The following is a 16,137-nucleotide window of genomic DNA, read 5'->3' as shown; positions in this document are numbered from 1 at the left end:
CAATGGATTAAGATCTATGACTATTGTTATTTATTTTGATGCTCAGATTATCTTTGGTTTGGCCAGGGGGAGTCTATTCAAGCTGATTTCTGAGTCTTTGGGACATGTCTTCATCATTCTTTCAGCATTTTCTTGCTTTCATATTAAAACAAAATGTGCCAGGATTACCCTGTAGTTTACCTGACCTTCCCCTGAAACAAATCATTTCTCTATGTTACCCTGGTTCTTTTTGGTAGAAAATGGTATGTAGAAGAAGCCAAGATCTGGGCACTGTTAACTCATTACTGTTGCGGTGTCACTGCACTCAGACCCTCTCAATAGTCAGAGCTGAGGAAAATACGTAGATATTTATATATACACAAATATATATACACATATTTATAATTATTTTTATTTCTCTATCAATCATGTATATTGAAAACCATGAATTCACATTACCTTCAATTCAAAACCACAAGGTTCCTTTTCATATTTACGGTTCTTTCCTCTTACAGTGAGAAATATTAATTTCTTTATCCTTAATATATTTACTTATTCGATAAATTACCCTATGTATAAGCAGTCCACCATTCTTCTGTCGCACCTTCCTTCCTAATGTGTTTGCTCTCTTTTCCCTGCTTGGGCTCTGATATACCTTAAGCTGGGTTCTTCTGGGTCGCTCTCCTCACCCTACTCAACTTCTGATTCCTCACAGTAGATTGCCCTCCACCTCATGGGGATGCCCTATTTTCTCTACTCAGTCTTGATAGTCCTGTTCTGAAATGCTGCCACTGTGACCCCTTTACCTCTTCTCCATGGACTCCTATCTTGCCCTACCCCACCTAATGGATCAGGACTGAGTTATTTAGGAAGCGAAATGGGTTAAATGTTTTTAACATAGTATTTTGAGGGACTTTATTCCCCAGTAACATAAATCCAATTAATGGAAAACTAAAGTTTACTCTAAAGAAATGTACTTTACAGTCAACTTTTCATAAAATTTTTCACAAAGTCGGGGAGAACTATAATAAAACATTTGCGCTTTATGTTTGAAATTGCCTTCTATAAAGTAAAATGAAAGAATTTGGTAAATTTGCTCTAGATGTATTAGTTCCCCTTTCCCTAGTAGTAGCTGTATTAGTGAGGGTAATGAATGAAACAGAATCTATAGGAGATGTATGTATGTATCCGTGTGTTTGTGTATGAAGATATTTATTATGTGGAATTAGCTAACACAAGTAAGAGGCAGAGAAATGCCATAATATTTACTCTGGGCATGTTTTGTCAAATCGACATATAAAATTAACCACCACAGTAGAAGATAATAAATTCAGGATGGGAGTTCAGGATCAGAGAGAAAAAATGTTCTGAATTTTTTCTTTTTCTTTATTTTCTAGATGACCTCTACCCTTTTTCTTTTCTTTTGTCTGTATGCCTTAAAAAAATACTCTGATTTTACCAGTCTCATGTCTTTAAAATGAGATCTACACGCAGAAGACTTCAAATGTACATCTCCAGTCCCAAATCTAATCTTAATTATCTTTTGGATATCTAAAAGACATCTCAGACTTGACATGTTGAAAATCAAGTTCCTAAAATCGCCCTTTCATGAAAACTAATTTTTCTTTTCTTATTAATCATAACTTTCTTTTTCTTCCTGTTGCAAAGATTTTTTTCAGCTTCTCAGAATATATCTGGATTTTGACTACTCTCACGATAACACCCTAGTCCTCTTTCATCATCCTCTTTCATCAGGATTATTGCTGTAGTTTATAGTGGTCTCCCGGCTTCCACCTTTGTTCTCCTTTAGCATTAACTTAGCAGTGATCCTTTAAAGGAGTAAGTCAGGCTTGGAACTCTTTAGTGGCTTCCTGTCTCATTTGGTATAAAGCCTAAATCTGTATTAATGCATTTCAAGACCTACAGTGATTTGGCCCTCCCACTTCCCCTACTCCTACTCTTCTCTGAACTCATCTTTTGCTTTTCTTCCCCTTGCTTACTCCCTTACAACCACACTGGCTTCCTTGCTGTTCTTTGAACATACCAGACATTTTCCCACCTTAGGGCATTTGCACTTGCTGGAATACTCTTCCTCACTTCTCTCAAGTCTTTACTCAAAAGTTGCCCTCTCAGAAATGACTTTCTTGGCCATCCTTTGTAATTCCTTTCCCTGATTTATTTTTTTTCTTTAGCATTTATCAACAGCTAATAGACAATATACTGCTTATCTATATTCCCCAGAATTTTGAGCTGGACAGGATTTATTTTGGCCCAATAGCATACCCCCAATATCTACATCAATGCTTTACTTATAGTAATCATTCAATATTTGTTGAAGAAATCACACACAATCCATTACACCAAAATGAAATAAAATTATCAGCTTATTCAGGGAAGTGTGCTAAAAAATTTATTGCATAGGAAATGTGAAGTAACAACTGCATTTTTTCTTAAAATTTAACAAATATAAGCAGGTTTAAGAAAATGAGCACTCATAAATGGCCGGTTGGAGCTTGGAGTTTAACTTTGTCAACTACTTTGGAGAACTATATAAGAATTGTTAAAAGTCTATGAGAATGAACAGTCTTAGGAATTCTGCTTCTTGGAATTTATCCTGCTAAAATGAATAACTATAGAATTCTGGGTACAAGCACATTTATTTCAGAATAGTTTCGTAAAACTGAACACTGGGTAAACCTTACAGAAATGAGAGTGATTTGGTAAACTATGGTATAAAGAGTTTAATACTATGTAACCCTTAAAAAGGTATGTTATAGATTAATTTGTCATAAAAGTGTTTGTTATATAGTATGTAAAAACAGCACAAAATAGTATATATATTCCTCTCCCCACTGGTTCTCTTTTAAAAAAGTATAAATGTATAGAAAAAATAATCTGCTAGTACCAAAATATTAGTGATTGTTATTTCTGGGTTGTGAGATGATTTGTTTAAAACAGCTTTTTCCCCTGTGCTTTCTTCCCTATCCTTAATTTGTTTTATCAGATTTTCTTCAATAAAGAGCTAATATTAAGTAACAAACTCGCCTCAACTACTCTGACTACTCTTGCTATTCCTCTTGCTTTATTTTTCTTTGTAGTAGTTGTCACATTCTAACTTCTTTACTTTTTACTTATATTTTATTGTCTGTCTACCACTACTCCTGCTGGACATAAAGCTTCTTAAGAAGAGGAACTTAGTTTTGTTAACTGCTGTATCCCAAGATCCGGGGAAAGTGGCTGGCATATAGTAGGTGTTCCATAAATTCGTGTTGATAAACGAATGCATTGTTTTTGTTATGAGAAAAAAAAGTAAGGTAAATAACATTTTGAAAAAATGTCACCAGAAAAAAATAGTGCATGGAAGTTAAACACCATGTTTTATAGCATACAATTTTAATGTCAGGAGGAATTTGTAACATAATTAAAGAATTTTAATGAGATTTTTTTCCCCTTTGTTTTTTCAAGGTTTCTAAATATTCTTTACAGAAGAAAGTTAGTGAAATGGTAAGGAAATAACAAAATTTACACCTACCCCAGATTAATACATAATGTGCATACTATTTTTGTCAATATAAATATGACATTTATCGTAAACTAAAGTTTAAATTGGATATTAATATCTTCTTAAATGAAATTGTTTCACAAATTTATTTCCAGATTATATAGTGTTTACATATTATACAATAAATTTAACATAGTTCCCAAATAGTTGGTAGAAGTTTTATATTAAAGTAAAACAACACAGAAATAGGAACAAAACCTCTTAATGATATCTTTTCTAGGTATTTATGCAAACATGGAATTATTAATTATAGCCTGAAAAACTAGAATAATATGAAGTATCATTTGAATACAGCACTTGGGTTATGGTACCCACCCTTTGTCATTCAACAAGTGTTTATTTATTATTCATTCCTCTTCTATAGTATATTAAAAATTAATATTTGCATTTTTATAGCATAACATTTTATGCAATATTTACTTTGATATTCTCTTTTATCCCTATTTGATTCAAAAGGACTTTTTTCTTTTGTATTTTTGAGCAAAATTCTCCCATATTCACTTAAATATTCAGAGGGCTTCTTGGGTGGTTTACGCTATTTCACCCTTCTTTGGAGCAGACTGTAGGGCAAGTAAAATTAATTTTTGAGTAAACTTTATATGTTGTATAAATGAGAAGTAAGAAATGAGAGATTATCCTTATGATATTAAATACAAAAACATAAAGTATTTTCTTCTTGAAATTGTTTTGGTGTGTTAGAAAATAAAAGAACCATAGGAAGATTGTTAAGCTTGATTGAATAAAAGATGTGAAAATTCTGTCACTGTTCAACTGGAAAGAATAAAGATAATATTGTCAGACTGTTTTAAACTATGATTTTAATTAAGAAGCTGAAAAACTAGATTCTGGTTTAGCTCTAAGTACCATGACATTTGTACTGAAAGTCATCTTCAACGCTACAGTGGTTTTACACAAAATATAGTGAAATTGAATAATGTGTCCTCTGACCTGGGAGATAAGGCTACAAGTTAAAGATCAAAGGCAACATAAAATGGATTTTGTTTTATTCCACTTTAAAATTTCATCAAACATATTTATATCTTAGAAAAACATATGGAAACATGCAGTATATTTACAGTAGTTTTTGGCTATTTCTGAGCATTTGATTAATATAAATTACAGCCTGTTAAGAACCTACTAAAATGATATTTGAATTATACTTACATTTTTTCTGACAGTTCAAAGCATTTAATCCTTTTGCATTAAAATAATTTTATATATTGAGATGTACATTTAATATTTTATGCGCATTCCAGCAGAATAGTATATGTTTTAGTATATGTTGATCTTAAAGTTAAAAATAATCTTTTTTCTAAAGATTCTTACATTCTTCTTTTTACATTATTTTTATATAATTCAGATAACCTTTATTCAAAGTGCTATACAGTATTCAGTAATTCAGTTAATCTTATTTAATTTAAATCAGTACATTATTCTTTATATTATTTGATTCTGTGGGCAAGACAGAAAGCAAAATGGTCACTTGTGTCAAGGTAAGACTTTGGGGAGCAACTGATAACATTAAGTGTCCTAAAAAATAATTTTAAAAATAGCATTAGGAAACTTTTAAAGAAGTTTATGATCTTCAGTAGGCAAGCCCTTAACTACTAGTAAGCTTGTGTTTTTTGCAAATTCAATAAGCTCATTTTTATGTAGTGATTGATGGTATGTGTCTAGGTAAATTAACACAATTATGAATTGAGAGATTCTGTCTCTAAAAGTACCCAAACCTTCTCTTGAACGAATGATCACTTTGATCATTACCAAGAAAAAGAATGCAACAAAACATGATAAAGACAAACTATAGAACATCATATTAACTGTCATTGTGATTTGGTCACTAATGAAAATCTTTCTTGTGTGTTCCCATGAATTACTGTGTTAGTTGACTATGTTGTGTAACTGAGTAGCTAATAGAGCTTAATGAATAAAGTAAAACTATCCAACCATCTTTTAGCTATATTTTATTTCTTTTTTTTGTATATCACTTTCCTCTAAAGAAAAGACTTATAATAAAAGTTTATTTGTCTTTATTAAATTAAAACAAAGTTTCAATATTGAAGGTTTTCATATGATTTGGAGTTACCACATATTTTCTTTCAGAATAGAATATTTTTAGACTGAACACTTGCCTGGAAATAATCTTCATGATTATAACTATGTGTATCTATACACATAAAGTATATGTAACTTTAGATTTTTTAAGTAGTGTGTATCATATTTGTGACTAAAAAGTTTAAAGTATTTTAAAGATGCTATACTTTCAAAAAAGTGAGTTTTATAACCCCATTGATTTATTTTGGGTTCATATTGAAGAAATTGAAAAGTGGTTGTAAGTTGTAAAAAATAGAAATGAAGAATTATGATGTTTATTTTTGTATTTTTATCTTTTCTTCTAAAATACTTACAATGGATTAGTTGTTTTAAGGGAAATTAATTTTCTCTGTAAAGGTTTTCAAATCAATCTCCACAAGGAAATAAGAAAAGAGGGGAATGAGCAGCTATGCCATTGATTAGTAAATGTAGTTCTAAAAAGTTATGATCCCTATTTTAAATGCCTTGAGGCTATTAAGTAATCACACACACATACACGCCCCTACTTGATAATAATGCGTGTGCTATTTTTTCTCTATAATCCTGACTTTCATAGGTTGTGTTTGTTTCAAATGAGTTAAACATATATTTGGAAAGCAATGAATCCTGACAAAACTAAATTAGGGAAGCCAATGGGATTCATATATGAACACCCCATATGGGCCTGTATGGGCTAATGAGCTATAGATCCCCATGTAATTTGAAAGTCTTTATAATGTTTATTATGGCCATTGATAGGCTAATGTATTTGAAAATCAGAATTAGATCATGCAAACAAATGAAACTGCATTTTAATTGAATTCAGCTTTGGCCTCAAGCAAAGGATGTTGGAATAGGTATATCACAGATCACTCTAATGTGTGTAGAGCTCGATGTATGTAGAGAATACCTATGAAATCACTTGATCTTTGCTGCATTTTTAGTTAGCAGGATTGTTAACTGTTGCAGGCATTGACAGCCTATTTTACTCGCTGCTTTTTAACCGAAAGGTTAAAGAAGCCTGTATTAATACATAGGGGACAATATTTTATAAAGGCCATACAAAAATTGATTTGACTTGAAAAATCCCTTGAATTGAAAAAATGCCTTTAGACCAGTTTTCAGTGAAATCGTAGAGGTTTCTACACATCTGCTGAAAGTGAATATAATTGTCTAGATTAGAGAATTAAGTGATATTTTAGAGGAATGGATATGGTTTATTGTTTGGTTATTGATAATAGTGACTACCTAGGTAGGCATAAAATCTCAGAGGGTAAGTATACTTGCCAACTTGTTTGCATTTAACTGTTACACGATTAATTCAAATAACTAATTAGTAAATTTGTAAAGCCCATAGAAGTGCATGAGAAACTTTCAACTGATCTATCATAATCACTACCAATGATATTATCATTTTATTTAAAATAATTAAAATATATCTTTGAAAAAGTTAAAATTATCAAATTTGCCAAGATAATAGAGTTAGATACAACTTAAATTATAATGTGAGCTCTTTATTAATATTAGAAAGGGCTATTCTTATTTCAAATAAAAATTAAAACTATTGAAGTTACTTTTATCAGTTAAAGAATAATAAGAAGCATTATGTTGTACTTATTATGTGACAGGCTTTGTTCTTGGTGCTTTATCCTTACAACAACCCTATGAGTGAGATACTATTATAATCTTCACTTTAAAGACAGGCTATATGATTTTTCCAAGGTCACGCAGTAACTAAATTACAGAAGCAGAATTTAAACATAGGCAGACTAGCTTTTGACCATTCTACTATAGTGCCTGAACGTTGGTATTTAGCAGTACAAAGTGGCTCTGGTTAACTTATGCAAGTGGAAATTCTGTGGAGGCACTCACAATTAATCAGAGTGAAGAATGAGTTTGAGAATGAACAGGGACCAGAGTAATTCCAGAGTTTGTGAAGCAGGATATAGGAACCCAGGACAGGGGTCTCATATCAGTCTGGATAGGATCATCATTGAACTTCTTTAGTGTTATAGTCTTTTTGCTCAAGATTCAAATTCCTAAAAGGTAAAAATCAATTAGTTTTTTTGGGGGTAATATTCCCTTCGCTTGACTAGGGAAGAATATGACCCCTGAATTTTGTCCTACTAGATTATAATGAGGAAAAAATATTTCAAGTAAATACTCGAGGTTGTGGTACTGATGGGTAAGGGAAAAAGATGGCTAGACAGATCTAACAAATTTCCACTGTTGGAATTCTGTGGGATAACAACAGTTTATTAGAAAGCAATTACCGAGTGCCAGTCGATGGGACTATACTGTTCGCTATCACTGCTCATCATATAAGCTGAAGCATGTGGCAAAATGAATGAAAGTTGTGAAACCAATGATTCTGCTAATGCCAAATCAAGATCAAAATCTTTAAAAAATGTTATTCTATTAAAATAATATTTCTTTTGAAAATCTAAAGTCATATTTTTAAGTATGGTAAAAACAGTCTCCTTTAGCTGAAAGCAGTGAAGGCCCATGTTATACATAGGGTCCAATTTTTACTAATTGTATCTCTCAGCTTAAGTAAACTTTTTATTATACTATATTGCCTTCATGTCACTGACACATATTATCCTCATTATTTCATTTTTAATGCAAGGAGAAGGTGCTATGTTCATTAATATTAATCTCAGAAAAATTGCCCGAATTTTGATAATGCACATCATAATTAAGCCAGCAAATTTAGAGAAAAAAATTTCTTTCCTAAATTGCTTCAATATTCTCCTCACATTGCTTAGTGTTGGACTGTACTAATTAACTTTTCTATAAATAAAACAACCAGTCGATTTTTGAAAAAGAAACTGTAAACAAGGGAAATATAATGTTAAGTGACTATTTTGTTACAGGGGAAAAAAGTGCTTTAATTTTATATAGACTTAGAAACATCTCCTAATGTTTTCTCCCTATCGTGTACTCAGTAGTTTTTCATGACGTATTATGTTGATAACAATAATTATTAAGAACAACTTTATGTTTAATAGCTAAGCATGAATATATGTGTGTGTGTGTGTTATATGTATATATAACATTTAAAATAACTATTCAAATTAGGAACAAAAAGTTCAGTTACATCTTCTGGCTAAAGAAGATCATCAGAAGCAACTGAATGAAATTGAGAAATACTATGCCACAATAACAGGCCAGTTTGGATTGGTAAAAGAGAATCATGAAAAGTTAGAACAAAATGGTAGGTGCTATCTTATTTGAACTTATATATTTTATAGGAAATGTTTGAATGGACTTATCTATAATTAGTAAATTGAACTTAACTGATACTGGTAATAGTAAATGGCAGTTTAGTGAACATTATTTAAATTTGGTAATAATTGCATACGTTGCATTGAGGCTATTTTTCTTGTCCATGTTGTGATACTTTCTTTAAAATGTAAATTGAATATAATATTTTCCTAAGTGTTTTTATGTTGCAGTACAAGAAGCAATACAGTTAAACAAAAGACTTTCAGCTTTAAATAAAAAACAAGAATCTGAAATATACAGTTTAAAAAAGGTATGATTGATACAGTTTTATAATATTAAATAAAATTATAGTATAAAATAATTAGTTTTATGAAATATTACTAGAAGAAGTTGTGTAGGTTTTTTTTGTTATAAAGATAAATGTTTTAAAACATTCATAAACTTTTAGTTATGATTTCAGTAAATGAATTTGTTTTAACCTATTCAAAATATTGTTTCTTCAGCTTGTCACCAGTGGTGTGCATTTTTATGGTGACATGAGTAGCCTGTAAGCATTCACTACATGTCAGTCTCATTAGCATTCATTCATTCAGTATTTGAGTGACTCTGTGTGCTAGATACTATGTGACACTGAGGATATAAGTATGAAGAAAAAACATGTCCCTGCTTTTTTAAAGTTTATCGTCCAGTGGAGTTAGACATAAAACCATCACATAGATAAAATAATTTAAAACTGTTATATAAGTAATGTGAAGAAAATGTAAAGGATGTAATGACATTATAACAGGTGACATTACATTGGAGGTAAAGTGATGGGGAAGGACAGAGAATAATGTTTCAGGCAAGCAGAACAGCATGTGTAAAACTCTTTGAGACAGGAAAGAGTTTAGTATATGTGAGAAACTAGAACAAGTGTGGTATGGCTGGAGAATCATGAATGAAGGAGTGCATTGGACATTTATTGGTTGCTTACTGAGCATCATTATCCCTTTCTTCTTCCTAAACTCATCCAGATTTTTGATGTTTCCTTTAGAAATGAGCCCTAAATTGACAGAAGGCCATAAACATATTTCATTCCTCTGGCCATAATCATTGGTTCAGGAGTGGACAAATGCCCTTAGCTAGTGGTTATAAACCAAGAAAAATGTAACCTCATTGTGACTCTCAGTCATCCTACAACCCTAAGAAAACCAAAAGGAAGAACCTGACAATGTGGATGCCAGATTGGTGTGATAAAAGGAAACCTGTTCTTTGATGACATCTTTGAATCCTTGGATCGACCATCTTTTCCCTTTCCATACTTTTTCGATTATATGAGCCAATAAATCATCATTTTATTTAAGCCAGTTTGGCGAGGGCCAATGTAATTTTCCATTATTTGCAACTGAAAATATTCCCACTGTTTCGAGGGGAGAGTGGTATGAGAGAAAAGAGAAAGAGGCAAGGCCTTCTTTCTACAGAGAATGACCTTGTTTCCTTTCCTTACTCCCTTCAAAGCTCCATCTGAAATAATACCACTTCGAACTGCCTTTCTGTCACTGAGAGAATAAGTAGCTATTTAAAAATTATACTTACTTTGTAGTTATTTAATTTATTTGTCCCTCCAGATCCAGACTTATCCATCCTTCTCTTTGTAAGGCTTACCTATATGGATTGCATCAATGCTCCTGTATCTTCTTGCTTTCCGTTGAGTTGGTCCAGTGGAGAGCCTGGGCAGGAGGAGATGGGAGGAAAGAAAGAGAGTGAATTAGTATATTTATTCTTTCTGTTCCTGCCCTGTGAGGTGACTTCAGGGTGGCCTTGCCCCTCAACACATCACTGCTTCTCTCAGTTGGCCTGCTCTGCGTGATTGTTCTCTCTTTGTGTTTCAGTAACCTTGTCCTTTTGGGTCCAGGGGTGGTGTCAACTCTATTGCAAGCCCCTAGAACTTGCCCTGTTTCTTATGCTTCCTTTATATTGTATCCACACCTTTGCAAATAAACCATCTTTACATTACCCTAATTTATGTGTACCATCTGTTTTTTTGTTGGGATTCTGACTATACACTTGATTATAGTATAACATCAGTGAGGCTAAGGTTGTAAATTCAGTTTCCTTATAGGCTAGTTGATTCAGTACAGAGAATTTTCTTTTTCACAAAGATTACATCCCAAACCTCAACTAGCCATTTTTCAAATACATATTTTGGATTCAAAAGATAAATGAATATGAATGATGTTGTTCTGATACATCATTAATTTGAAAAAAAATTTAAATTTTGGGGTAGAATTTTCATCTTAATTCTAAAGGATTTTGTTTTTAAAAGGAGAAAAAACCCACTCCAAGCATTTATAGCTTTATGTGTACATCAGATTTCACTATTTTTATTTATTTTCTTTAAATTAATAAACTTTGTTTTTTAGAGCAGTTTTAGTTTCACAGCAAAATCAAATGGAAGGTATAAAGTTCAGTATGCTCTCTGTCCACTGCATGCACAATCTCTCTCATTATCAACATCCTGTAGTGGACTGGTTCATTTGTTACAGTTGATGAACCTATATTGACGCATTATTGTGCAAATTCCACAGTTTACATTAGGGTTCGCTCTTGGTGTTGTGCATTTTCTGGGTTTGGACAAATGTTTAATGACATCATTATAGTATCATAAAGAATAGTTTCACTGCCTGAAGATCCTCTGTGCTCTCCCTTTTCATCACTTCCTCCCCCACTAACCCTTGGCAACCACCAATCTTTCTACTGTCTCCATAGTTTTGCCTTTTCCAGAATATCATATAGTTGGAATCATACAGTATGGAGCCTTTTCAGATTGGCTTCTTTCACTTAGTAATATGCATTTAAAGTTCCTCTATGTTTTTTCATGGCTTGATAGCTCATTTCTTTTTAGTACTATTTATTGCTGTGTCTGGATGTACCACCATTTATTTATCCATTCGCCTACCAAAGGACTTCTTGGTTGCTTGCAAGTTTTGGCAATTATGAATAAAACTGCTATAAATATCTGTGTGCAAGGTTTTGTGTGGACATAAATTTTCAACTCCTTCGGATAAATACCAAAGAGTGTGATTGTTTGGAATGTGTAATAAGAGTATGTTTAGTTTTGTAGACCTGCCAAACTGTCTTCCAAAGAGACTGTACCATTTTGCATTCCCACCAGCAGTGAGTGAGAGTTCCTATCGCCCTACATCCTCATCAGCATTTAGTGTTGTCAGTATTTTGGATTTTGCCCACTTTAATAGGCAGATTGTGGTATCTCTTTGTTGTTTTGTAATTATCTAATGACATGATATTGAGTATCTTTTTATATGCTTATTTGTCACCTTTTATCTTCTGTCTGTTTTTTATTTGGGTTGTTCATTCTCTTATTGTTGACTTTTAAGGGTTCTGTGTATATTTTGGGTAACAGTCCTTTATCAGATGTGTCTTTTGTAAATATTTTCTCCCAGTCTTCGGCTTTTTTCTCTTTCCCTCTTGACATTGTCTGCGCATAGTAGAAGTTTTTAATTTTAATGAAGTCTAGCTTATCAGTCATTTATTTATTTATTTAGGTGAGGCAACCCTTGGTTGACCTCACAGATTGCAAGGACCTTGTCAGCTTACAATCTCTTATTTTTCTATTTTTTACACCTACAGCACCTGGTCTTCCTAGGTGGTCTCCCATCCAGGTACTAACCAGATCAGACGGGATAGGGCTTGTTCAGGGTAGCATGGCTGTAGACTCAGTCATTTCTTTTGTGATTGTGCTTTTGACATTGTATCTAAAAAGTCATTCTCATACACAAGGCATTCTAGATTTTTCTCCTATGTTATTTTCTAGGAGTTTTATAGTTTTTGTATTTTACATTTAAGCTTATGATCCATTTGAGTTTGTTTTTGTGAAGAGTATAATGTCTCAGTCTAGATTCATTTTTTTTTTTTTGCATGTGAAAATCCATTTGTTCCTTTACTATTTGTTGAAAAGATTATCTTTGCTCCATTGTGTTCTTGTTGCTCCTTTCTTAGATACCTGTGGACTGTGTTTATGTGGGTCTATTTCTGGGCTCTCATTTCTGTTCCACTGATCTTGTTGTCTTTTCTTTCACCAGCACCACATTGTCTTGATTACCGTAGCTTTATAGTATATCTTGAAGTCGAGTAGTGTCAGTCCTCAGATTTTGTTCTTCTCCTACACTATCGAATTAGCAATTCTTGATTCACTTCTCCATATAAACTTTAGAATCGGCTTTCTGATATCCACAAAATAGGTTGCTGGGATTTTGAATGGGATTGTACTGAATCAATAGATCAAGTTGGGAAGAACTTATATCTTGAAAATATTGGATCTTCCTATCCATAAATATGGAATACCTATTCATTTATTTAGCTCTTTGATATCTTTCATCAGTTTTGTAGTTTTTCTCATATAGATCTTACATATGTTTTCTTACATTTACACCTAAGTATTTCATTTTGTGTGGTGCTAATGTAAATGGTAATGTGTTTTTATTTTCAAAATTTTACTTGTTTGTTGTTGGTATATAGGAAAGTGTATATAGAAAATATATAAATTAGTCTCTGCCCTCAGTTCCTGGCACAAAGCTTCTAAAACCCTTGTAATTTCCTAAGTGATAAGAGTAGTAGGAGTACCTTTTCTAATGAGGTGACTCTGATGGGCTCCTGTATGGCTCCTGGCCACTGGAAAGACCAAGCCATGATTAGAAACTTGAAATTTTCATCCCTGCTTTTCCCCCGACTCACTTCTCCAGAGAGGGGAGACGGGCTGAAAATAAAGTTAATAATTTATCATGCCTATGTGAGGAAGCCTTCATAAAATCCTAATAGTACAGATTGCAGATTGGTGAACACATTCATGTACTGGGAGGGTGACACACCCAAACACCATGGGGACACAGGGGACCCTCCCATATCTTGCCCCTGTGTATCTCTTCATTCGGCTGTTCATCTGTATCCTTTAGCATATCCTTTTATAAACTGGTAAACGTGTTTCCCTGAGTTCTGTGAGCCGCTCCAGTAAATTAATGGAACCCAAGGAGTGAGTCATGGGAATTTCTATTTGTAGCCCATCAGTCAGAAGCACCTGGACTTGTGATTGGCATCTGAACTTTTCTTTTCAATCACACCCTAGAATATTAAAGATGACTCTTTTAAATATAAGGAGGAAAAGCTGTAATATGAAAAATTTATAGTCTTGAATCAGAGAACAGGTAGGACCATTAATTTTTATCAATGTAAACTTTAAATGCTAATTTAAATAACTACTGAGTAGTTGTGAATAAGCATGTTTTCACTGATATCTTTTTGGTCTATTTATTTTTTATTTAATATTTTTATCAATGACTTAAGTGATTAATTATTAATTTTGGTGACTATTAAAATATTAATTCAATTTTTATGTATGAAAAGATTATAAATGTCTCAAAAATTTACTAAATTATGTATGTCTTTTACTAAAGACATATGTTTCATCATAACATAATAGATTATTAAATTTCAAATGTATAGTTTAAGACTGGACCTATACATGGAGATGAGGCTCAGGTACATCCATGGAGAGATACCCTTAGTAAATTTATGTAAAGGGGTGAAGAATGTCTCTTTCTGAGTACAGGTGTAATTGTGTTGCTCATAAGCACACTTGCCATTTTTCCCTGGTCTTGGAGCTTAGGCCAGGACTACCTGAATGTACTGATGTGTCATGGATTGGTGGCCTCTGTCACCCTGAAAAGCACTGCAGTCAATGACAATGCTGCCAAATTTTTCTTGGAAGAGAGATTGTTGTATGGAAGGGTAAAGTGAGAGAATTTTATTTCCTTTGAGAGTTCCAAGTGCAAGTAGCTGAAAGGGTGAGAATTTAAAAAAATAAATTTTAACAGCTAATTTTTAATATTTTAGACATTCTAGGTATAATAATTTTGTATTTTATATTATGTAGTCTTGATTTTTAACTTTAAGAAAAGTTTTTTCTTTTTGATTTTCAGACACTAATTAAGTGTAGTAACATTGTTCAGTTATATCACTTATTTAAAACTTTTAATCATTAATTTTCCCAGAGATAATTTTTATTTTATTTTATACTGTTTTATGATTTGTCCAGAGCAGTTAAGTTATTGGTTTGTGATAAGATGGAATTTCTTTTCTCTCTCTCTCTCTCTTTTCCTTTTTTTTTTTTGGTGGAGCGAAGTTAAATAGACCAAACTTAGTGTTGGATTAAACGAGGTATTACATTGCTGAATGCTGGGTTCACTATTATGGCAATCATGAAGAATTCCCGATCCTATCTGTGAGCAGCATTCATAACCTCTGCTGTTTGTCTGAGTAAACGTCAGAGCACTCAAGGAGATAGTGATATTTAACAGACTACCCCATACCAGAAAGGGAGGGGTAAAGGAGAAAAGGGCACAATATTTATGACTCTAGGAACTATAAGTTGTAATTTAATGAGATCAAAGCATGTGCTGTTTATTTGCTGCCCTAACAGCTTTGAATAAAATGGTTAGAAAACAGACAATGTACTAAAAGTTGAGGATATTTAAAAGCTAAAGGGCTATAAAATCACGAGCATATTTTCAGTGGAAAATCATTTCATGGAGGTCTCTGATTTTAATATCATGCTCTTAAGATTAATTAATGTGTAAGAGAAAAAGACATATGAAATGATTAGTTTTTACTAGTATACCATATATATAGGGTTTTCACCCCTGCCTTCCCTTTCTCACTTTTCTGTTGTTTCATAACTATTATTGTCCTTTCTGATACTAGTTTCTGATCTAATATCCAAGATAGGTGCATGTGATTAGCAGAGCCTGGCCACGTGCTTATAAAGCTAGTATTTGGCATTTCTGGCTTCACGAGTGTGCAGTGGACTCTTATAATTTAGAGTTCCTGAAATTCAAAGGGAATTCAGATGCTGTGTAGTCAAGAGTGTGAGAATCAGATCCTTGAATATTTAATATAGTCAGTATACACAGAACAACAGTATGATAAGTACACACCAGCTCATAAGTTGTTATTTCAGGATTTTAATGTGTTTGGATTGTATCTGTTAAACTCAGTGGACATGTAACTTCACAAATTAAGAGTTCTCTTATATCGCCTTCAATTCTGTACTCTACAAAGATATTTTGTTATTTTTCTAAAATGCAAATTTCATGTTGTTCTACTCAGAATCCTTCAGTGGTTAATTCCTCATTGCCTGTAGGATAAAATGAAAACTCTTTAGTTTGGCCTACAGATACCCTTCAATATTTGAATCTTGCCAAATTTCTAGCTACAACTACTAATACTCCACTCCTCCCCCT

At 32.6% G+C, this 16,137-nt stretch overlaps 1 protein-coding gene across 1 annotated transcript in view; it reads left to right on the top strand.

Annotated features, from left to right (window-relative positions):
- Window positions 1-16,137, top strand: part of CCDC73 (coiled-coil domain containing 73) — a 66,999-nt gene that overhangs the window by 27,833 nt on the left and 23,029 nt on the right. Inside the window, exons 6-8 of the mRNA XM_006908007.3 lie at window positions 3,445-3,483; window positions 8,696-8,831; window positions 9,073-9,152. Coding sequence (XP_006908069.1) covers window positions 3,445-3,483; window positions 8,696-8,831; window positions 9,073-9,152 — 255 coding nt within the window. The remainder of the gene's footprint in view (window positions 1-3,444; window positions 3,484-8,695; window positions 8,832-9,072; window positions 9,153-16,137) is intronic.

This window comes from Pteropus alecto, unplaced genomic scaffold, assembly GCF_000325575.1.
Source record: "Pteropus alecto unplaced genomic scaffold, ASM32557v1 scaffold71, whole genome shotgun sequence".
Classification (NCBI taxonomy): domain Eukaryota; kingdom Metazoa; phylum Chordata; class Mammalia; order Chiroptera; family Pteropodidae; genus Pteropus; species Pteropus alecto.
Note: the sequence above shows the minus strand (reverse complement) of the source record. Positions and strands in the feature narration are given on the sequence as shown.